Genomic DNA, 24346 nt, shown 5'->3' with positions numbered 1-24346 from the left:
GCCAGAAAGCCCTCGGTGTCCGGGGTGAATGATGGGGGTGGAGACGCTCCTTCAGGTATACTGGGCTGAGGCCGTTTAGGGTTTTCAAGGTCAGCACCAACACTTTGAACTGTGCTTGGAAATGTACTGGGAGCCAATGCAGGTCTTTCAGGACCGGTGTTATGTGGTCCCTAAAACTCACTAAAAAGGTGAATTGTTGTTTTCCTCACGGTTTCAGGAGAACTCCCAGCTCACCCATAACCAGAAGGTGGAATAGCTGACATGCATACCATAGTTTTAGTCAACTGGCAGCCAGAGAGCTGCACCCAGACACCCCAACTGATCCCGACTTAGAAACCTGCCTTATACTGTCAGACCAACTGGTTCACCTAGCTCAGTATTGTTCCACAATGAAAGTCAGGGACTCTACAGGGTTTCAGACACTGAACATTGCCAATCCTTCTGGAGGCACTGGGAGTTGAACCCAAAGACTTTCTGTATGCATGCTAGATGCTATACCACTGAGCTATAGGGCCTTCCCTTAAGACTCCAAACTATGTCACTAACAGGAGCCGAAAGGCTGGCGCTCCTCATTCTTGAGTTAAGCAACGCAGCATGTCCTAAACCAGGGGTCCCCAAACTAAGGCCTGGGGGCTGGATGCAGCCCAATCACCTTCTAAATTCGGCCCGCGGACAGTCCGGGAATCAGCATGTTTTTACATGAGTAGAATGTGTCCTTTTATTTAAAATGCATCTCTGGGTTATTTGTGGGAATTCATTTGTGGGAATTCATTTTTGCATAGGAATTCATTCATATATTTTTTTCAAAATATAGTCCGGCCCCCCATAAGGTCTGAGGGACAGTGGACCGGCCCCCTGCTGAAAAAGTTTGCTGACCCCTGTAACGGAGTCACATCAAAACCCTACAAAATCACAGTGGCACAATTTAAGTTCTGTCTGCATAGGCAAGAAGGGAGAACAGAATGCTTTCCACTCCCAAACTGCTTTTAGAGCCACTTTTTGTCCAGTCCCACTGGAAGAAAACGGATTTTAAAGACTTTCTTTTTTGGAGTTGAGGAAGGCAAGTGCCTGCCCATGCTGTCCTTTAAATCACTTCTCATACACACATCATAAGGATTCAGCACCACACAAATTCTGAAACACAGTATGGAGAAATCATATAGGTTAACACTGTCGAAGAGGACCCCGGGACACACTTCAGGTCTGCCTCTGGGTATCGACTATGCAGGAAGCAAGCCAACAGCAGCACAAAAGATCTGCATTCCACTTTTAACCTAGGTACTGTAGATGTCCTGTAAGCAAGATCTTATTCTGCAGTCACTGGATATCACTGGGCCAGATTTAGGGGCAATAGCCCAGGGAACCATCTGGAACACAAGGGTTGGAGGCAGGTGGGGTAGTGGGTATTAACTCAATAGTATTTTAATATTCTGTTGGAAGCCGCCCAGAGTGGCTGGGGGAACCCGGACAGATGGGCGGGGTATAAATTATTATTATTATTATTATTATTATTATTATTATTATTATTATTATTATATAATAGCCGAAACAAAAGATACCAACTCAATTGCTGAAACAGAATACTGTAGTACTAACAGTTCATCTTCGCTGGCAGAGCTACTAGCATCAATGACCTACAGATATTTCACTTTGTTGAAAAGAATTTTCTGCAAGCAACGCAACATTAGTGCCTACTTAACAATGTGGGTGTGAGGAATTGCAATCAGGTCCATGCATGCAAATTTATTGTTTTGTAAGTCAGGGATTAAGTCATGCATGCAAATTGTGCATCGAAGTCGTGAAACTGAATAGAAACAAAATAAATAGTAAAACTATTTAGAAGTGGAGTGGATGGGGCATTCATTTGGTCTAAGGCAGCGTTTCCCCACTGTAGTGGTTTTTGGACTACAACTCTCATTATCCCTAGCTAGCAAGACCAGTGGTCATGGGTCATGGGAATTGTAGTCCAAAAGCAGCTTGAGACCCAAGTCTGGGAAACGCTGGTCAAAGATCAACCCAGGGATATCACATCTCCACCCCTTTCCAAATCTGTTAATTACCAGGAACATGCAGACAGAAGAAATCTGTACTTTGATATGTTCTTTTGTAGACACCTTTTTAATTCAGTGCAGCTATAATATCTCTGGGTTTTACTACAGAAGCTCAGGCCTTCTGGTATACAGTTATCTAGCCAAGTGTGGTCACATTCGTATGGCAATCTCAGTAGCTGCTATGATACAGGAAAGCAAAGGCATGCAACAGCCACTATCTACCACGATAATCTCTCATTCTTAACTTGGACCAAGTCTGAAGATGAACAATAATCTACTTTAAGTGCATGGTGCATCCTCATTTTACCACAGCTCTTAAGCATCAATCATTTGTAGCCCTTGGAGGAAGCCCTCGGAAGGAGACTCTTAACAACTCTGCTTCAGGAATTTAGTTTGTGATACTCAGCTGGCCGTAACAAGATGAACTGCAAGCGCTTGTCCCAAAATAAGGGTTGAAATGTGCGGTGGCGACAGGGAAACAGCTACAGCTGTTATTCCCTTTGCAGCGGGGAAAACATGGTTTCATGCCTGCATGCAAGCAAACACACCAATGGATCGGAATGCAGGAAACATAAAACGTTTCAGGATAGGCAACAAGCAAAACCTTGTATATATACCCAGGCAGGAAGTGTTAGCATACACTATAGTAGATGTATCCCTAAGTTGCAATTATTTCTGATTAGAACTGCATTTCTTTCTCAAGCATTCAGAATTATCTACCAGCATTTTACGTAAACTGGCAACCGAATACTGGCAAAATATTCTTTGTTCAAGGGACAGTCTGGGAGTGACCGTACTAGATACCTGACAACATTAGTTGGCAACAGGAGGGGAAAAAAGGTTTAAATGTTTAAATAGTTTTCTTTCTCTCCCCCCCCCAGAGAAGCAGGCCTTTATAAATTCGGTTAACAAAGATAATGAGTTGTGCTGCCTACTCAATAACTCAGCCTACAGTTTTCGTTCCACTGCCTGGCCTTTATAGAAACGCTTGAAATATGTATTTTTGGATTTGCTTTCGAGTTATAAATTAATGTAGATATTTCTTCTCACCTGCCCCCCCTAATTGCACCCCATCTTAAGATTGAAAGATCATTTTATGAAGAAAAAACAACAACATAACATTCAGAACAAGCATCCTGCAGAACAGTGCAAGATGTTCAGTTAAACCTCATCTCTTGCAATCTGTGTGAGTACAAATATGCCATTTAGGTTGGACACATGCTAGTACTAAAATAGAAGAGCTGCAGTCCTTTCTGGCTTTAGTTTTATTTTCACAGTGACCATCTCCATGAAAAACAAGAGAAAATTTATGAATGTTCAAATGCTCAAGCTGCATTACTGCTGCATATATTTTTTTAGAAAAAAGAAATGGACATGTTGCACATCTGATGTACGGCCATGCTTGCAGGATAACGCTGTGGCAATAAATAAACACTTATTGACACAAATACAACGGCAGTAAGTAGAGCCAACATACACCCCCTGACTCTGCCCTGGTTAGGAGTGAACTAGTTTGTGCAAAAGGAGCAAGAAAGGCGGGCAGACCACTTTAGAAAACCAGGCACTGCAATATCACTCATAGAACAAATTAACTCAAGTGAAGTGGCATTGATTAATATGTTCATTATTCTGAATTGCAGAAAAGCAGACTAAGTGGTCAGGAAGCCGCAAGTAATCATCCTCACGGCAACATAATGCATAATGGGAATTCCTATTTAGATGCAACGCACACTGCAGTCTTAATATTGTTTACTAAACATCAGGCGTCCTCTTATTAGGAAAGATTTGTTTTCAGTACTAACAATGGGGAGAGTGTCAAGGTGAGAGAGACCTACTTTTGCTTGCCTTTGAAGGAGGAAAAATACAATGAAACAGAGAAAGGACTCAGCTTTCAGCGGGGGCGGGGGGGCAGAGATCAGAAGGGTCCCCCTGTTCCATCAATAATGTTTATAACAATCTAAAGCAGGGGTGTCAAACTCAAATTCATTGGGGGCCGCATCAGCAGTTTGGTCACCCTCAAAGGGCCGGTTGTATATGTAGGACTATGTGTCCACTCTTTATTATCATAAATTATTGTCACTGCATTCAATTATTACTGGTTTTTGTAAGAATGTAAGTAATAACTAGCTCTGAAAGCAGAAACATAGTCAGAATAATGGCAAGTAGATATTCAAATGTACAATTATTGTACAATTTATTGAAAAATGATTTTTGGTAAGAGACATCAAAGCAGGGGGGAGGAGACAGAAGGGGGAAAGATCGGACCTACAAACAGAAGGGGGAAAGTTCGGAGCGTACCTGTCAGCCAGCATACTAAACCTCCGGAGAGGGAGAGGCGCAGGGAGAGAGAGGAGGAGAGGGAGTCTGAAACGCGCACACTTTGACCAAACTCTTAAAACCACGGCCCAAGTCTGAGATTTGCACACATACCCCTCCCTCCCCCCGTGCTAACGCTTCAAAGCACCTTTTTAAAGGGCTCTTGCAGTCCTTCCTGTCCTCCTTCTGAGAAGCCCCCCCCCCTGCTCCTTTTGGAGTACTAGCCAAAAAGCTGCTGTGGCGCAACCAATTTGACATGACGCTTTTGTTTTCCCCTCTCCCGTTTGCTAGACTGGTTGTGGCGCGAGGGTGGAGGTGGGGGGGGAGAGAGAAAGAGAGCGAGAGAGGAGAGCAAAGACCTGACATCAAGGAGGATGCTTCACTGCGAATCCTAATAATATCCTGCTCTGCGAGCAAGACTCCTTGCTCGGGAGAAGGCTGGCAAGCGGGGAGGCTGCAGCATTGGGGGCGAGGGAACGTTGCTAGATTGACCCCACCACACTTTTTTGTGGGGGGGGGAGAGTACTGGTGGCGGTGGGAAGAAACTCGCAGCCCCTCCCTGGCTTAGAGGAACACAACTTTAGGAACACAACCTAAAGAGCGGCTGCCACCCCACTCCACCCAAAAGGGTGGAGTGGACACGCATTTTTTCCCTAAAAAAAAAAATCTGAATCTTTCTAAAAACACACACACGAGAGGCAGCTGCATACTCCATCCATCCAGAGAGAGGGAGCCAGCCCCACACCCAGGGGGAGGGAGAACGCGAGAAGCAGTGCAAGGCTCTGAGAGAACGCGAGACCTCGCGCAGCTGCTGCTCCTGCCTCAGCTTTGGCGGCAGTGGCGGCTGCTGCTGCTGCTGTTCGGTTGGCGAGCTCTGCGGGCTCCGGCGCCTTCCCTGCCGAGGGGAATCCCCACGAGCTCGGCAGGGCATGAGGCTGGGAGCGCGGCGCCCTGACCGCCTGCCCAGCTCACGACTTCCCCTCCGCCTGGACCCTGGGCTGCTCTGGCCCTTTTGCACTCTGTTGAGCTCCTCTTCTGCTTTCCGGAGGAGCGGCCGCGGGCGCCTTGGCTTGCCATTGGTTGCCCAGCGCCTGACGTCGGGGCTGTGGGGAGGCGGCGCGGGTGCGGGCCGCCGGAGGATCGCTCCGAAACATGCTGAACTGAAAGCCCCGGAGCAAGTGGTGGGCGCCGCTCTCGCCCTCTTGCCCATGGCTGCGCGCTCCGCCGGGGTCCTGGCCATAGTGGATGCGCCGGCCCTGCTTCTAGAGGGCGGGCCACATGACAAGGTCTGGCGGGCCGGATTTGGCCCCCGGGCCTTGTGTTTGACACCCGTGATCTAAAGTATCCAAGGGAGGCAGGTTAACAAGAGGAAGGAAAGAAGGCAGGCAGGCAAAATCCTCATCAGAGCCAGCTGGACAGTTCAATCCCCCTAAGAAAAAGATGAGTGACCACCTACTGCCCTGTGGGAGAGATCCTGATGGTATAATTTAATTTTACCCTTCCTTGCAAGCCACCTTGGAAGAATCGGCATCCTAAAAGGTGGGATACAATTGTAAGAAAATAAGAAAACAAAAGGCATTTCCCACAACCAGCGTAGGCTTTGGTTCTCATTGTGATGCAATGCAGCCTGGGTTGGTACCACTTCAGGTGGGGTCGCAAGTGGCCGGATGCCCCTCCACACCAAAAAATAATATAAAAAAATACAAATTCCTTCCCACATCGGGCTAGCTGGATTAAAAACTCTTCTTCCTGTCATCTAACTTTCTTTGATGTTTGAACTGGCTAACTAGGGATATCAATGTTCCAGGTGGAGAGGAGCAACACTGGAAACAATATTGCATGAAATTCCCAAGATATATTAAGTATAGAACCAGCAGTTTAGCACACTGGCTAAATGAGAAAGAGTTCCTATTAGGACCAGGCGATATTTGCTTTTCAGTATCATGATATATCACCAGCTAAACACAGTGATATATCGATATATCACAATGTCTGAAATAAGGATGGAGATATGTAAAGGCTGGCTTCACGGTGATTTTCAATCGTGATTTTTGTATAGCGCACGCACGCACACACACACACACACACACGGGCTGGGCAAGGTATCGATACATTGTCAAAAAATTGGTTTGAAGACCACAGCAAAGGAACAGTTTCATAATATTTAACATGGTGATATATCGCGGATCATGGTGTGTGAGTGTGCTATGAAAAAAATTGTGATGTGGGGAAAACCGTGAAGCCAGTCATTGCTTCTCTCGTGATTCCTTCTTCCCCTGTTTCTCCTCTGTAAAGTTGTACCTTGGAAGTTGAACGGAAGTCCGTTCAACTTCCAAAGCATTCGAAAACCAAAATGCGGCTTCCGATTGGCTGCAGGAAGCTCCTGGAGCCAATCGGAAGCTGCGGAAGCCCCGTCAGACGCTCTGCTTCCAAAAGAACATTCGAAAAGTAGAACAGTCACTTCTGGGTTTCGATCGCTCGGGAGCCAAAACGTTCGAGAACTGGGCTGTTTGAAAACCAAGGTACGACTGTACTATAAAATGACAGTTGTAACAATATGTTTAAAGTAACTAAAATGTTACCAGTTTTAGACCCCCCTAAGCAGCAGTTTTCAGGACATTACCCTATTCCGCTCTACACAGTTACATCCTTATTTCAGACATAATGATATATCAGTATATCGCAATATTTAGCCTGTGATATATCACAAAGTTGAAAGCCACACATTGGTTCTGCTCTAACACACATCATGATTCACGATATATTGCCAGGTCAAGAATTATGAAACCAGTATCACAATATGGACTTCAAACCAGTTTTGGATGATATATTACCCAGCCCATGTTATCCAGGAAAAACATGATTCAAGCTTCTTGAAGCTTCCAGTAGCTTCTTGGAGAAACACTGTATTTCTCCTCCCCTCAGCCGTTGCTCCACACCAGATGAAAACATTAATGAGATTACGTACATGGAGCGCTTTGGGCAACCTGTTCTATAAAACACAAAGCACTGTGGCCCAATGGCTAAGAGCATTGCCCCATGACCTCTTTCCAAATTCAAGGTGAGCCACAAGTTCAACCAGGAAAGGCTCGACTCAGTCAAACTCACTTGACCCATATCATCACAGAAGGGTTCGTGAAAAGGAAACGGAAGCTGGAATGCTCAATTCCACCTACCCAATACAGTATCCGACTGCAATTTCAAAATTAGCACAGCACCATCGTTAGTCACTTCCTGCTCAAATAATGTTGCTACATAACACAGGGGTTTAAAGAGACAACTGTTGCATCCTCCGTGAGGAAGCTGTCGTTCTACACAGTTTAGATCAGATGCTGAAAAGTGTGTGCAACCTTTCCGCACACCCGGGAGCATGAGTCACTCACAGTGAGGAAAGGACCTTGGCTGAGGGGAAGTCTCCGAATAGTTCTACAAGCCAGGACTTCAGCATGGCAGTCTAGCTGAGCAGAAAGCCCTGCCTGCAGTTCAGTCGAAGTCCCAAACAGAAGCCATAACAAATTGTATCTGGCATAGCTGTACTGGTTCTTTGGGAAGCCTTGGCCAAATGCTCATCTACAAAGGTTTTTGGTACATATATATTGCTCTGCAGAGTGGCTTTGGAACACACAATGGACAAGTTCAGAGAGCTCAGCTTAATAGGCATTTTCTATTTTAATTCTGAAATTTCATTTGGTATATTTCTGAAATTACACCGTGGTCCACAATGAGGCTTTCCTCTCGCTGTGAACAAAGCAGGAAATCTTCCATTAAGTATCTCATTTCATCCAAACCAGGAAACCATGGATAATACTTTCGGAACACGCAAGGTATTAAGCCGGCTTCGAAACACGTCTCCATAACCTGACTTGTTCGAAAGCTACAGTTTCCCATTAAGACAAAACCGGGAACTTGGTTAATGGAAGACTTCCTGCTTTATTCACTTACTTACATGGGAGGAAGAAGCAAAGGGATCAGTTGTACAGGGGAAAGTTTTATCCTATCTTGCTTCTTCTTTTTAAGCTATGATCACTTTCTTCCTTTTGAGAATGGACAGAACTATATCACAACAGCACAACTATATTTCAACAGCAATTGCCCCAGATTACAGAATGGGGTCAGACTAATACTACAAGCAAGGCAAGACCGTAGTTTTTTGCTGGATCCTTCCTTGTGCTCCAGGGACGCGGGTGGCGCTATGGTCTAAACCACAGAGCCTAGGGCTTGCCAATTGGAAGGTCAGCAGTTCGAATCCCCGTGACGGGGTGAGTTCCCGTGGTTCGGTCCCAGCTCCTGCCCACCTAGCAGTTCAAAAGCACGTCAAGGTGCAAGTAGATAAATAGGTACCGCTCCAAGTGGGAAGGTAGACGGCATTTCCGTGCACTGCTCTGGTTCGCCAGAAGCGGCTTAGTCATGCTGGCCACATGATCTGGAAGCTGTCTGTGGACAAACACCAGCTCCCTCAGCCTATAGAGCGAGATGAGCACTGCAACCCCAGAGTCATCTGCAACTGGACTCAACGGCCAGGGGTACCTTTACCTTTACTCCTTGTGCTCTCATTTGTAAGGAGGAGAAAAGGGAAAGGAGGACACCTTGCTACTCACAAGAAGCAGGGTGTTCTTTTAAATCACTCATAACATGCCATCAAAAGCTCATGTGTTCCTTATCTATTGTGTTCATATGCACTCCACCCTACCAACTAAAAGTTAAAATATACCACGGATACAATCCCTCTGCCTCGGCCTAAGTACAACTGTTCACACATTTTTGGGGGGGGGGGAAGAGGAATCACGACATAGTCTAACATAAGCACACACAACACTAGGCCACAGCTAAAGCCAATAAACAAAAGAGAGGAGTGAGCAGGAAGCACATGTTCCCAAGGAAAGCATTGAATGTGCAATCAATCCACTGCATGGAAACAGCCAGGGGTACAAATGAACTGTTAAAAAAGTGTCCCCCATCACTCTTAAAGCATGCTAAGAAGGAACAAAAGAGGTGAACCATTATCCTACACAGGATGCATACTTAAGTCTCGTTCATGCCATCTAAGTTATGTTTTAGATCAATGCAAAAGAGCTAAAACAAATATTGGGCTTGCACAATTCCCCTCCTCTTTCCATGTTACGAACAGATTCCAGAAACCGTGGTTTGTTCTAAAGTCACCCAATAACCAAGACCTGAAACCACAGTTTAGTCCCCAATTAGTTTTTACTAACCTTGGTTAGAATAAACCATAGCTCCCAACACTGGAATATAATGCAGAACTGCAGATGGTTCTAAAATAGTTCTAAAATGTTTCACACTCCTGCACAAAAGAAAGCGGATAATCTTGCAGCCCTCTGGTTTGCTCACAATTATCTAAAGCAGAGATTCATAACCTTTCTTGGCAAGAGTGTCATATTCACCTTTGGTCAATCTTCCAGGAACCACATACCAACCATGGGAGAGGCTACCCTGTACTCTCTCACCTACAGACAGTGATGTGGTTTCCCGGGAAAATGAAGTATGCGTCTAATGTTGCATGTTTAGTTTTATTACATAAACAAAGTTAAAAACTTTGAAACTACCAAGCTTGCTTAATGCTGTGTTTGCAATAGGCATCTAATTCAACAACTTGTGAAATGCAAAAATAAAGCACTGGGGTAAATTTTTCACTCCACATTGCAGGGAACATGACCCTCTCCTCAGATATGAAGGATACCTTCGCCAAACCTAGTAACCTCTGTGGGTTTTATTTTATTGTATTGAACTACAATTCCCATGAGCCCCAGCCAGCATGACAAATGGAGTTGTAGTCAAAAAACATTTGGAGAGCAGCAGCTGGGGAACACAAGTTTAGGTGAAAATCTGAAGTGGATCACACAGAAACATAATTAGGAGTGTGTGATATTGTGGACCTCAAGGAAGAAGTTTGCAGAATGTCCAGATCTAGAAAGATCTAGGGGGTGGATCTAGAACACTGGCCCATTGTTTCTGAACAAAGCAGAGTGTTACTTAAGAGTGATTAGAGCAGAAACATATTTATAAAAATATATCTGTGCAGCTCAATAATTTTTTAAACCAACAACTTGGAAAGAGAGCATTTTCAGGTAACTGTGGCCTTGCAATGCTGAATCCCATCCATATTTCCTGTTTCGGGGAGCGGATGGGGGGGAAATGAAATCCAAGGAAGTTTTTCCATTTAGCCTTTTTAAGCCAATAAGATAACACCCCTTTAGTAAACAAAAAGCAAGCAAAAAAACTGGTGAGAAACTGTTTGGATCAGAGCTTTGAATTCTCTTTCCCTGTGTTCAAAGGGCTTTCATGTGGACGTACAACACTTGACAGACTGTAGAAGCGTCTAATGTTCTAAGTGGAACAGATGGATATTTTAATTGCAAAGAGCTCCAAGGTATATCAATACCGCCATCACCAAGAGGGGGAGTTGTTACAAAACTTCCAAGTAACAGTGTCTGATGATGAAAGGCAAAAGAATTATCAGCAAGGCGGCCTTTCGGCTCTCAAAAGAAATAACTAACAGCCCAAGCAAAGTGAAACAGGACAAAACTGGTTGGAGATGAGGACTCTACCCATTTACTATGTGTGCCTCCAAGTATTGTGTTCATTTATGGCTGAAATCCCTAAGCACACTTCCTAGGAAGCAGGTCCCAGCAGAACTTGCTTTGAAGTAAATGCACTTCAATGGGCCGGCTAGGACTGGAGGAGGGAGTTGTGCACGCATAGGCAAACTAGGCCCTCCAGATGTTTTGGGACTACAACTCCCATCATTCCTAGCTAACAGGACCAGTGGTCAGGGATGATGGGAATTGTAGTCTTGAAACATCTGGAGGGATCAAGCTTGGGAGAAGCTGCAAAAGATGCTCTAGCTGAAAATGAAGATGTCTCTTCTGCAGCCTCATCTGCCTTTTCCAAGTCAAACCAAGACCAATTTCCTGCAATGCAGGGGGCTGGACTAGATGACCCCTAGGGGTCCATGATACTATCAAGTACAAACAGCTTTCAGGAAAACTGCAACCAGATGGAAGCTTCTACTATGTGCAACTGACCCTGAAGTATTCAGCATATAGAAATTTGTAGGGAAGATCCAGCCATGCTCCAAGCACTAAGGTACCATAGTTATCGTCAAGTGCATTTTAATGCTAAAAAGAAAAAGGCGCTCAAAAGTCCCTGAAGTGGGTAATTTTAGCAGCACAATTCTCATTTCAGATTAAATGCTCGTTGGCAAATGTCTACCTTATTCCAAATTCTAATAATAAGCTACAGCAAAGTATATGTTTTAAATTCTGGTTCACCACCGTCACATTCATCTCAATCTAATTTTTTATAATATTTTAAGCTGCATGGGTGACACTAAGAGTGTCCCATAAGATTATCATATTTTCATGCATAAACAGAAAAGTTTATAACTTGAGTTCAAGAAGCAAATACGACTGTACACTACTCTCACATGGTTTCTGGTAGTAATTCTGCAAAGCCTGACCCAATTAAAAGTAAGAGGCTTGTATCTGAGCTATGAATTCTTATCAAATGCTGCTCATCCACCAACAAACCAATCCAACCACAAGGCTGGTTAAAAAGTTATGTTTAAGTTAAGCTGCAGTATTTCAAACACTGCCTCTCCTTAAAAGCAAAAAACCAAACATTTCTCATCTACACCACCAATACACAGTGTTAGAAACTGAAACACACTCACACTCACTCACTCACTCTCTCTCTCTCTCTCTATATATATATATATAATCGCCATAAAGAAGGCTGATCGCCGAAGAATTGATGCTTTTGAATTATGGTGCTGGAGGAGACTCTTGAGAGTCCCATGGACTGCAAGAAGATCAAACCTATCCATTCTTAAGGAAATCAGCCCTGAGTGCTCCCTGGAAGGACAGATCGTGAAGCTGAGGCTCCAATACTTTGGCCACCTCATGAGAAGAGAAGAATCCTTGGAAAAGACCCTGATGTTGGGAAAGATTGAGGGCACTAGGAGAAGGGGATGACAGAGGACAAGATGGTTGGACAGTGTTCTCGAAGCTACGAACATGAGTTTGACCAAACTGCGGGAGGCAGTGCAAGACAGGAGTGCCTGGCGTGCTATGGTCCATGGGGTCACGAAGAGTCGGACACGACTAAACGACTAAACAACAACAATCGCCAAATCATGCCTTAAACCTGGGTTAAAAATGAATGTCTAGGTGACCTGTTTTTGTTTTACAGCGAACATTATATTATTATTATTATTATTATTATTATTATTATTATTATTATTATTATTATTACAGTACTACTACCCTAGTTATCAAAATTTTCAAAGGTAGGGAGTCTGTGGCTTGGCTTTTGGAAAACAGGGCGTCCTCAGTAATTAGCTAATTGGGAACCACTGAACTAGATCATTAAATGTAAGGAACAGGATTCCACACTGTTCCTCCTTGAAACCAATGTGAGGTCTTTTTCCAGTTCGGTATCAATAATTATTACCACATCAGAGATTCCGGCTCAGATGTTACGCCTGCAAGGTAACTCTTGTCAACTTTAGGCACACTTTCAGAGAACTTCCCCTACGCTGTGCGTTAAGAGTCGAAACACCTGCACGGAAAGGAGAAAAGGGCAGCAGCACAATTTCTGACGGAACAAAGGTGAGGAGTGTCAAGGAGAGAATAAATGCATCAGGACTAGCAGTTGGATATTGTAGTTGAGAGCGCTCATGCTGCATGAAGCAGACTTGACATTTATTGTGACAGAGCCTTTCACGGTGCTAAAATACAGGGTACTACTGCTAGTGACTGCGCACTCAACGTTGGAGTTTAAGAGGGCGCCTTGCCGAAAGGCTTTCTACCACACATCAAGCATAATGCTGCAGGACAGAGAGAGAAGCAGTTAACATCTAGCAAACTTGCCTACCAGCTACCGAAAGCACAGCAGGCGGGCAGTGATGCACCGGCTTGTAAGTACAGCCCATGAAGTTGCTTGTGAAACATGAAGCTATTTATCCCTAGGGCTGTGGTTTTTCAACCAGTGTGCCAAGGCACCCTGGGGTGCCTTGAAGGATGGGCAGGGGTGCCGCGGGCAACACTGGCCTCTGTCCCTCTTTCCTTCCCTCCCTCCTCTGATGCCCTCTTGCGTCTCTGCCTCCCAAAGGATTGCACGACTGTTTGTTGCAGCAGCCCCAGCTACAAGCTCCCCAGGTGAATGGTGCCTGTGGGGCTGGCCAGGGGTGCTGGTTGCCAGGAGCTGAGACGGCCTTGGAGTAAGTAAGCCAGAGGGTGAGGGAGCCCAGCCACCCAGTCCGCCAGCCCTTGCTGTTGGGAATGGACAGACAAATGGGAGGTTGGGTAGGCAGGCAGGCAGGCACTGTGCTGGTCTTCCTTGTGCTTGCTGTGTGCAAGGCCTGCCTGGGAGCTGAGTGCCCGGTGATGAAGAGGAACCTTTCCACCATGCAGGCCCAACAGTGCCCGCTGTTGCCACTGCTGCCTTGCAAGCTAGGGTGCTGGCCTCACATTCACCTTTGGCCAGTTTCCACTGGGCCAATAAGCCTGGGGGCATCCTCTTCCCAGGCCCCTGTGGGGCATGGTAAGGAGGCACTCTCTGGGGAGGCAGCTCAGAGACCAAGAACCAGCTGCCCGGAAGACTCGCAAGGAGAAGTGAGAACAGGCTGAGGGATCACTCCAAAAGGGAGGGTGTTTGAAAAGGGGTGAGGGGCTGCCAGCTCTGCAGGCAAGGGGTGACATAACTGGGCTCCTGAGCCCCACAGGTAGTTGGTCAAGGGAGCAGTGGACTCGAGAAGTTAGAAAACCTCTGCCTTTGGGGAAAGGGCTCCTCCACCTCTTTCCAGTCTGTCTGACAATAAAGAATATCAGACTAGCATGCTTCAGGTTCACCTACCAATAGTCCCAGCTCTGCTACTTTTATTTCAAAATCTATTAGCTTAACACCCACGCAAATAAAATAGAGGAAAGAACAACACGGAAATCAAAGAACATAAGGAAGGTTCGTGGTTTAATTGTTTCTCTTTTGACATCACCCATTTAAGAGGATGTTGTCTGACTGGGCGACTTCAGTAGATTTTTCCATGACACATAAACCCATTGAAGATTTCATAATTAAGTCACGCCTTCCTGAAAAAATTACGAATTTCAAACATGGAGAGGAGAAAAGCCTGCCCACCCTGTGAAAAACAAGACAGTTTTTATCAAAACAGTACTTCCAAGTTTTCACACTTTGAAACTTCAATGAAATCTACAATATAAGGCATGGCATATATTATACGGACGCTGGTTATAAATAGATTTCACAATGGAAAGTTAAGCTTTGATGAGCCCTTTTCTGCTGCAAACATTACAGAGTTTGCACAAGCCTGCAGGTTAACTTGCACATCCCTCTCTAAGCTCCCCAAAGCAGAACAGTTCGTTCTAAGCATTAAAAACCAACTCATGGGGGGAGGAGAGAAAGAAACCCACAACAACGCAGGATAAAGATTCAAGAACAAAACTTTAAAGCTCCTCAAATAAAACACCATCATTACAACCTTTGTTACTATAACCTTATCCATTCTTGCAGGTGCCAGATTTTAAACGTTCAGGTTCAGTAACTGGGAATGCGCATGTTACAGGTAAGGAGAGTTGCACGGTTAATGTGCATAAACACCTGGCCATTGTGCACATAATCCATATGTGAAGATTATGCACATTCCCCGGTCTCTCTCTCAATTTCTATACTGTCTTTCATCCAAAGATCACAGGGCAGTTTAAATATAAAAAAACACAAACATACCATAATAACGAACAAACACAGTAACACCCCCCCCCACACACACACACACAAAGTTATATGCATACCTGCCAACAGGTGTTGGGGAATGCCCTCCCAACAGGATTTTTTACATTCTGCAGGCATTGTGCATAATTACCCCAACATATACTCATTCATGGAATACTACGCCAATGAAACGAAATAAAGAGTGCTCAGATAATTATTTTAAGACTGTCTGAAGAGTGCATGTTTACTCGGCTCCCAATATGTCAATGAGTCTTACTCTCAGGAAAATATACATGGGTCGAAAGCCTTAGATGTGTGCTCTCAGTTTTCTCCTTGTACTTGCTTCTCATTCTCCAAGTACTGTACGAACCTTCAACCTTCGTCTACCATCAGCAAGGGGGCTGTGAAGCCACAGAAAAGTAATCTCAAAGCAGCTAAGCCTAATTCCAATCACTGATGGGGGTGCCATTCAACAGGCATATGAATGAATGTCAGTTTATTTGAAACAGATACTTAATTCCTCTCTTAATATTTGTGCGTATTTCTTTTAAACCCATGCTATGCCTGCCCTAGAGTACTTGTATTCCTCACCCCACATCTCTCCCCCCCCCAAAAAAAAACAACCTGTGGAGTCTCACTTAAAATCTAGCGAACTGCCTCCAGCCACAGCTTTAAAATCCTGCTTGGAACTACCTAATGGCAAACAATAATTTGCAGCAAATTCTTTGTAGAGCAAGCAAGGGAATAAAAAAAAGTGAAAGAAACCGAAAACCCTGCACACACAAGCCCCTGGGAAGCAGATATTTTAAGCAAGTTGTAAATGGGCCAGTTAAAGAGCATCACCTCCACATAGAAGACTCAAATAAGAACAGGGCTTATGAACCTTCAATACACAGGTAGAGGGAATTCTGGCAGGTACTGTAGTTACTGAAATCCAAGCTTTTTAGTACTTCAAAAGGGCACTGCTTGGATGAACTGCTTTGCGTCAGCTACCCCTACCTGCAGCCAGGGTTCCCTCTACAAGGTTTGAAAATACACGAAGACAGTGTTAGAAAGTCAGATATATAAGCTGATCGCCAAATTGCACCTTAAACCTAGGTTACAGCTGCCACAACGGAATGTCTAGGTGCCCCTTTTTTGCAATGACATTATTATTAATTCCATTTCTATTATTAATTTCATTAATATTTTAAAGGAAAAAACCCTCAAAAGTGGTTTATAACACATTCAAACATCAAATAAAACAATCCAGACTAAAACAAATTCAAGCTTAAAGGAAAATATTTCAGGTGCTTCTCTAAGTGACATTTGGATTTCCCCATATTTATTTACCTACTTAATTTATACAGCTGCCCCACAACAGAAGAACTCTAGGAAGCCAGTCTGGTGCAGTGGTTAAGACTAGGACCTTGGAAATGAGGGTTGAAATCCCCACTCAGTCCTGAACCTCACTGGGTGACCTTGGTCCAGTAACAGCCTAACCTATCTCACAGGGTCATTGTGGGGGTTAACCAAGGAGGGGAATGAACCACTTGCTCCTGGGAGGAAAAAGGTGGGATATAATTGCAACAAATAAGCTCTTCTGATTACCTGCTTAAGAAAGCTGGAGGGGCCAGCCAGATGGAGATGTCAGTTGCCAACCTGGCATCCAGTGATCTCCATGTGGTCACGACTGGACCTGCACCAGTCGCAAAACGCACCTGGCGCCTGGCTAATTTCTAACACGGCACCAAGGTAGTGAACATCAATTCATAAGCCAGTTGATTTAACATGCTCAATTTAGGCTATTTTCGTTTCTGTGTATTTTGCCCAGCTATTTTCTCTTCTCCCCCAGGCTCAATTTGGCGAGTCTTTAAGAGGCAAAGGATTTTGCATACTGCACAAAAAATAACCATCACATTCAAGTCTACAATAGCTACTAAATTAGCTTGCAAACACAACTGCTTAATATCACTCCATGATTGTGACAATTGCTAGAGGAGAATTATTTGCATGACAGTGGGTGCATGCCTGTTTACAGGCAACAACCTTGTAAGGTAGATTAGTCTGAGAAGGCTGGTCCACGGTCACCCAGTGAGCTTCCCTGCTAAGCAGCTATTTGAACCGGGATGTGACATCTCTAGTCTTAGTTCCACTGGCTCTCATTACATTCAATTGACCTTCACCAACATCATGCACCCCTTATGTTACAAGACTACAACTCCCATCATCTCCAACTATTGGTTACACTAACTGGGATTGATGGGAGTTGGAGTCCAAAAGATATGGAAGTCTTCAGAATGAGGAATGCTGCATTAATATTAATAATAATAATAATAATAATAATGCAGATTACAGAATAGCCAGTACGTACTTGTACCTGCCTACAAAGAGAAGCAGTAACATACAAGAAAAGGCCAAAAGGCCATATTTAGATTTCAAATGTATGGATTCTATCCGTGCCATTCACACACAATAGAAACTTGGAACCAAGGCTGTCTTCAGCTCCTGTTCCTCTACAACTTTTCTCGGCCTACACAGACCAGCAAAACATTTCCTTAAAAGCTGGCTTATACAACTGCTACGTATTCAAGCTGAAGACAGCTCAGCCAGGCCACCTCATTTGGCCACCTGTCCAGGACGGCAAATGGTAGGAGAGGTGATTGAACATCAGGCAGCTCACAATACGGACAAAAAGTGGCTGTTGGGCTACATTTGGCTTCCGCGATATCAGGCCTGCCTTACAGTCAAAGAAAGCAAAGCGTATTTAAAAACTGAAATGGAAAAGCTGAAAAAATGCATCTGTCTGGAGACAGCTCATCTCACTCAGGTGGGTCCAGGCTTTGCAGCTTTTCCACATCTTGTACGGAACAAGCATTACAAGGAAAGAGAGCTTCACCCAAAACGAAACACAGGGCATCCAATTTAACCCTGAAACTACAGCGCCTTAACAGAAAGATCAATTATGGCACAGCCCAGAGCTCCTCCTCTCATCCGAAAGGTCATTCACAGCATGACTCACCTTCCTATGTGCACATTTTCAAGCAGTAAAGGAAATCTATAGGGCAGTTAAACATGCGACACCAATATAAATGTTGTTGACAAGACAGGAACTTTTGGGTGCTGTTATTGACCAAGTCCAGGCACCAAGACAAAAGCCTGTCTTCAGTCTATATTAAGAAGCCAATCTTAAACCATGCTAACTGTAGATAAATCTCATAGACTTCATTGGACTCGCTCCCACAAATATGTAAAGAAACACAATCCCATACATATATAATGGAGTCCACAGGCTGCATGGACTCTGGAACTTGGGCTTAGATCTAGCACTTAGATCTAGACGCCCACCCCATTACAAATAGGTAAAGAACCATACATTGTGTGCTCAGCAGATTAAGACATGTGATATTTCATTAATATACTGTACGTGTGAATTTGCCCTGGAAAAATTATGACAATTCTTGTTAAGAGGAGATACCCCCCCTTTCCATCTGCCAAGACTCAGCATTTTTATTTTTGCTACAGCGGGTACTTGAAAAATAGCTGCTTGATCCTATCACAGGTAGCCTAACAAACAGCTAAAAAGCACAATGATGCCTCTGTGCATAGCTTTTTTAAGGTCAACAGAGGGGAGGGGGAAGAAAATGCTTCTAATGGTATTCCGATTCCAAGCATGTTTACATGGAAGCAAAAACCCAGCAATTTCAATGGACCTCACCTCCAGCGTATATATTGTTCTAAGACTGAAGCATAAAGACCCAGAGGACAACCTTTCCATGTTAGCCTGAAGTACCTGAAGAGCACTTAAGCAGCAAACAGGTTTCAAGGTGAGCTGAGCTACAGTTTCCAACAGGTCCTTCCCAAACACCCCTTTTGCAACTCTTACCTCCACCCACCCACCCAGGCACTTACCCAGCTATAAAACAGACTGGGGTAAATGACTGTGAATGGTGTCAGAATCCCAAAACTTGACCTCCACTGGAAAGTTCCCAAAGCATGACAATGCCAAGGCCAGGAAGCATTTGCCACTATTGTGCGCTGCAAGATGTGATCACACCCCTCTCCCCAAACCTCCCCCCTCCTTTGGTTCAAGGACCTGTGTGTGTGTGTGTGTGTGTGTGTGTGTGTGTGTGTGTGTGTGTGTGTGTTCTCACTCCATCAATTAACCTGAACATAGGAAACAGAGACCAGAGTATGAGATCCAGTTCCACTTCATATTTTCTCCATTTCTGCAGCAGACCCTCATTTCTGACAAGGCGCACAGAAGGTTAGTTAGCATCCACGCTGTCGTGTGAACACGAAAACAAGTGTGCACACCTTTCACCCACACCCCGTCCCACACAATTCCTTCCTCACCCACCTGCATAGAAGCGGATGAGGCAGCCGGTCTCCGAGTCCATGCCTTCCTCCTGCACCCGCCACAGGTCCCGGAAGCCAAGCTGCGAGAGGTAGTCGTTTTGGACCTGCAAGGGCTGCTCGTGCGGCTCCAGCCGGCGGGCGGTTTCCCCATGCAGCTGCACGTACAAGGCCGGAGGCTGCCGCGGGAAGGAGGTGGCGGCATCCCCGGCGGAAGAAGGATCCCCTCCCGGCGCCTTCCTCGCGCCTGGGGACTCCCCCACGGCTCTGCCCCCCCGGGGGTTCTCCGCGTGCGGCGACGGCAGGCCGCCCAGGCGGGCCCGGCGGCTCCTGCCAGGCCCCGATCCGGCCCCTTCCCCCTCCGCCGTTGCCTGCGCAGGAGGAGGAGGGTCCGCCTCTAGCTCCTCCGACGAAGACGAGGAGCCGCCGCCGCCGCTGTAGGCGTCCAGCCGGTCCGAGGTGCTCTCAGCGCTGGGACTGAAACTCTCCGTATCCGAGCCCCCCAGGAGGGACGGGCAGGAGAGCGGCGGGCCCGATAGGTAGAGCTGCGCAGGTGGCGGAGGAGGAAAGGCCCGCCCTGGGCTGCAGTCGGAGGGCGACAGGCAGGGGCGGCCACCTGCGCGGACGTTCTCTCCGCCGCTGAGAGCCAAGCGCCCCGGTCGGGGAGCCGCCTCGCCGCCGCCCAAACCGCTGGGGGTCCCCCGACGGTTTCGCGGCCTCCTCCCGGCCGGTATCGGGGTCAGGCTCCCAGCTGGTGAAGTCGAAGCCTCCGCGGGGCCGAGCAGCGCCTCTTCTGCTCCCCCGGGCTCGGCGGACAGGTCTGCCGCAAAATCGCCGTCCATTTCTCCTTCATCCTCCTCCTCCTCTTCCTCATCTTCTTCCCCTTCTTCTTCTTCATGGGGGCCGCGCGTCTCTGCGGTTGTTGCCGCCGCCGCCTTCCCCAAGACCCGGACGGCGCTGCTGCCCGCTCCACGGTGCCCGAGCTGTAACAACCGCGACGCCACCTCGGCCGCCGTCGTCTCCAAGGTGCAAAGGACCGGCCGCAGGTAGCATCCGCCGCCGCCCCCTCGCTGCTGGTGATGGTGGTGGTGGTGGTAGTAGTAGACATGGACACATCCCCGCTGGAGGTCCCGTCGCACCCAGTCCCGCTCCGGCGGCTGCAGAGGCTGGAGCTGCCGGGGCGGCTTGGGCAGTAGGAGCAGCGCCTTCCGATCCAGGCTGCGGGTGCCCAGCGAGGCGGCGGCGGCCGAGGAGGAAGAAGACGACGAGGAGGAGGCGGCGGCCGAGAGGTTCCTTTTCAGCCTGCCCCTCCGCAGCAAAAGCGAGTTGGCGCCGCCGCTGCTGGGAACGGCCGCCGCCGCTGCCTGAGTCCCGTTGGCCGCCAGCGTGAGGGAAGCCGCGCCGCCGCCGGTTCCAGCCGCGGTCCCTCGCCTCCTTCGCCGCTGCGGGCCGCCCCCGGCTACACCCTCTGCTGCTGCTGCTGCGACAGCAACGGCTGCTGCTGCTCCCTCGCCGCTTCCCAGTGGGCCGGGTCCTCCGCCCTCGGTGCCGGGGCCCGCCTGGCCCGTGTAGCCGGGCCGCTCCCGCTTGCCGGCCGTCGGGGCCGCCGCTGCCCTGCTCCCGCGCTGAGCTTGCTGCGCAGGTTCCATTGTGGAACGCGGAGACACGCCGCGTTCCAAAGCGGCGGGCGGGGGGCGGGGGAGCGCGATTATGTAGCAACTGCGAACATTCCGTCGCTGTCGCCGCGTTCCATTCGGCTCAAGCCCGCTGCCGCCGCGCAGCTGCTGCCAGCGCCATTAGGGACTGGAGGGTGGGGGGAGGACCAGTAGCAGCAAGCAAGCAAGTAAGCAAGCAGGCCACCGCCTCCTCGTCGTCGGCCTCCTCCTCCTCCCACCCGGCCCGGCCTCCACTTCGGAGGCTCCTTATGAATATTAATTGCAACAGGCCTTGTCGGAGCGGCGCGATTTTTCGTCTCTTGCACCCCGCCTTCCAGCTCCCTCTATTAGCAACGCCTTCTCAATATTCATGAGGAGGGGGGGTGACGCCATCCCTCGTGAGGTAGCAGGGGGCGGGGCTCCGGCGATAAACAAAACGTGACAACCGGCGCCGCTTTTCTCCCTTAACCACCCACCCACCCACTAGGAGGAGCGTGGAAAGCCCGACGCTGCCGGGAAATGTAGTCCTCGGGCCCGGCAATGCCTCCGCGAGATGCTACCAACGAAGACTACGTATCCCACAAGGCACCGCGCCCTACCCGTCGAGCGGGAGCCGGGCCTCTCCCGCCCTTGCTTGTTCTTGCCCGCCCACTGCCCAATGTTGCAGTTGCCCTTGACCCCCACCCCCGGCGTACCTGCCCGCCCTTAACCTTTGCATACCATTGCATAGTGGGAACTTTTGCTTTTAAACGAGCATACGAATTAATGTATGCAAGCAAGCTCTGCCGTTGGCTGTGATAACTCCAGGGGTGAAACGCGGGATCAATCCACCTGCAAGGAAAACTTTTTGTTTTTTAATACTGCTCTTTTGTGCGAGTGCATTTCTGTTCAAAAGAGCTGTTTTGATTGTAAAAATAGGGGGAAATGATAAATGTGCCTTCAGTAGCTGGTTGTGGGAAAAAGCAGACTGCAGCATTTCCCTTGGGTTGATGGAAACAAAATGGAAGTAGAGGCATGGAGGGAGGGAGACAGCACCCTGCAAAACATCACTACAGCCAGGGCTTTTTTTGCAACCAGAACAAACAAATAATCTATCAAGTGGGGCTGGGGCCTAGGCCACCTCCTTCCCGAGCTAGCAAGCCCCACCTGGCCTGGCCTGGAAGCAGGCTTGTTAGTTATACCTCTTGGGCTTGATGAGGAGGCATATGGCCCCCACCTGGCCTGAGCCTACTCCAGCTGAGGAATCAGGCAACTCCTCCCCCCAGCTAGCGAGCCCCACCTGGGCTGTGGGTCCTTGCCTGCCTTCCCTCAGAACTGACAGCTGTAAGTTCTGGAATCCTGAGGTCAGGGGTGGTATGTCCCATTTTGCCACTTGAGGCAAGACAGAAAGTGCCACCCTCCTCTGCCACACCACCACCACCCCGTGGGACACTCATTCACCAAGGGTTTTCAGGGGCGATTCCCAAACTGTGCTACATACTATAAGTAAGAATAAATGTTCTTATGAGCCCACAATTATGGAGGAGTAGGAATCATTAACTGCTCTGATTTAGTTTTCTTCTGCAGAGGATGCATTCAAACACTGTAAAAAAACAACAACTCAGATGTAAAAGCAAAGTGTGTATCTGTTTCTAAATTTAAAAAAGAACAATGCATTTCAGGCGTTAAAAGTAAGGAAAACACCGGTGGTTTGGGGTACCTTTGAAGGGCAGCCAGCGATTATTTACTAAGTTTCTTGCTGAATTTTTCTCCAGAGAGAGAGGTACTTGGGTGATTTTTGTCTCGGCAGCCAAAATGACTTGGCCAGCCCATGTTTCTCTGTGTGTGTGTGTTGTGATTTGCTGCTCCTCTGCAAGCAGCAAAATGTCTAGCTGTATGTCTGCTTTTTTCCCCTTCCCAAAGCAATGACAGGGAATTGCTTGAGCTGCCGGAAGTCACCTTGCCCAAGGCCATCCTCAAAGTGCAGGGAGCTAGAGCTAGGCCTCCTCCCACGTTCACAGCTGGCATTATCCAAATGAATGCTCCAAGTTGATAATGTGAATTTCAATGGGCTGTTTTTTTGTTTCTGTTCTATTAACATATAGCTGTGGTGGCACACTCCAAGGTCGCCAGAATTGGTAACATCAGGATTTGTTTGCAACATCTGCAAAGGTCACTGAAACTCTGTATTGACTTCTCCACACTATTTTGCGATGGGGATGGGAAGTCAGTGCAAGGCTGGAAGGGAGCAGAGGTGGGACAGCTAAAATCACTAAGGTAAAGGTAAAGAGACCCCTGACCATTAGGTCCAGTCTTGACCAACTTTGGGGTTGCGGCACTCATCTCGCGTTATTGGCCGAGGGAGCCGTTGTACAGCTTCCAGGTCATGTGGCCATCATGACAAAGCCACTTCTGACGAACCAGATCAGCACACAGAAACACCGTTTACCTTTCCGCTTGGAGCGGTACTTATTTATCTACTTGCACTTTGACGTGGAGCTCACCCCGTCACAGGGATTCAAACCGCCGACCTTCTGATCAGCAAGTCCTAGGCTCTGTGGTTTAACCAACAGTGCCACCTGCGTCCCCAAAAATCACTATGAGCCTGCCCATATTATTGGCTTGAAATGCAGCGAGGTCATTTCACCCCCACTGTGTTTCAAGCCATATTTGCATAGTGTTGCTCACATCTGTTAGGGTATGTTCACATTGCCACTCCGCATCAAGTTTTCTAATCGGATTGAAGCTGGTTTGAGAGGGAGAGACGCGCCACACAGCAATATTCATCAAGAAGCTATAGGATCGATGTGTCTTGTGTCTAACATCATGTGAATGGGGCTTCTAAAATTAGCAGTGGGAGTAGTGGGCACCATAGCTGCCAAGTTATCCCTTTTTTACAGGGATTTTCCCTTATGCTGAATAGGCTTCCTCGCGAGAAAAGGGAAAACTTGGCAGCTATGGTGGGCACTAGATGCGGAGAAAGTGATAATGTGAATATACCCTGTATCTCTTTCTGTTCCAAAGAACATAGGTTATATTTTTTAATGTGTTTTTTCCAGTCAGAGTTAAGCACCCCTGCCACCTACTCACAGATTCCCTTGTGAAACACATTTGTCAAAATAATGGGTGGTTCTAGGTTCCATGGAACATAGTGGACCTTACTCCCCAGTAAGCAAGCATGCAGCTTTTTTCAGCCCCTTAAACCAACCTGAGACTTAGGTCCCATCTGCAAGATACAGTTGAAGCAAAACCATACCATTTTTA

The 24346-nt window shown here is 47.2% G+C and overlaps 1 protein-coding gene across 1 annotated transcript in view; it reads right to left on the bottom strand.

Annotated features, from left to right (window-relative positions):
* PHLPP1 (PH domain and leucine rich repeat protein phosphatase 1) overlaps window positions 1–21234 on the bottom strand; it is a 152646-nt gene extending 131412 nt beyond the window's left edge. Inside the window, exon 1 of the mRNA XM_035125524.3 lies at window positions 19453–21234. Coding sequence (XP_034981415.3) covers window positions 19453–21097 — 1645 coding nt within the window. The 5' untranslated portion in view covers window positions 21098–21234. The remainder of the gene's footprint in view (window positions 1–19452) is intronic.
* Window positions 21235–24346: the final 3112 nt, after the last annotated feature.

Source organism: Zootoca vivipara, chromosome 8 (genome assembly GCF_965207765.1).
Source record: "Zootoca vivipara chromosome 8, rZooViv2.hap1.1, whole genome shotgun sequence".
Classification (NCBI taxonomy): Eukaryota; Metazoa; Chordata; class Lepidosauria; order Squamata; family Lacertidae; genus Zootoca; species Zootoca vivipara.
The sequence above is the reverse complement of the archived record's forward strand: the minus strand, read 5'-3'. Positions and strand labels throughout refer to the sequence as shown.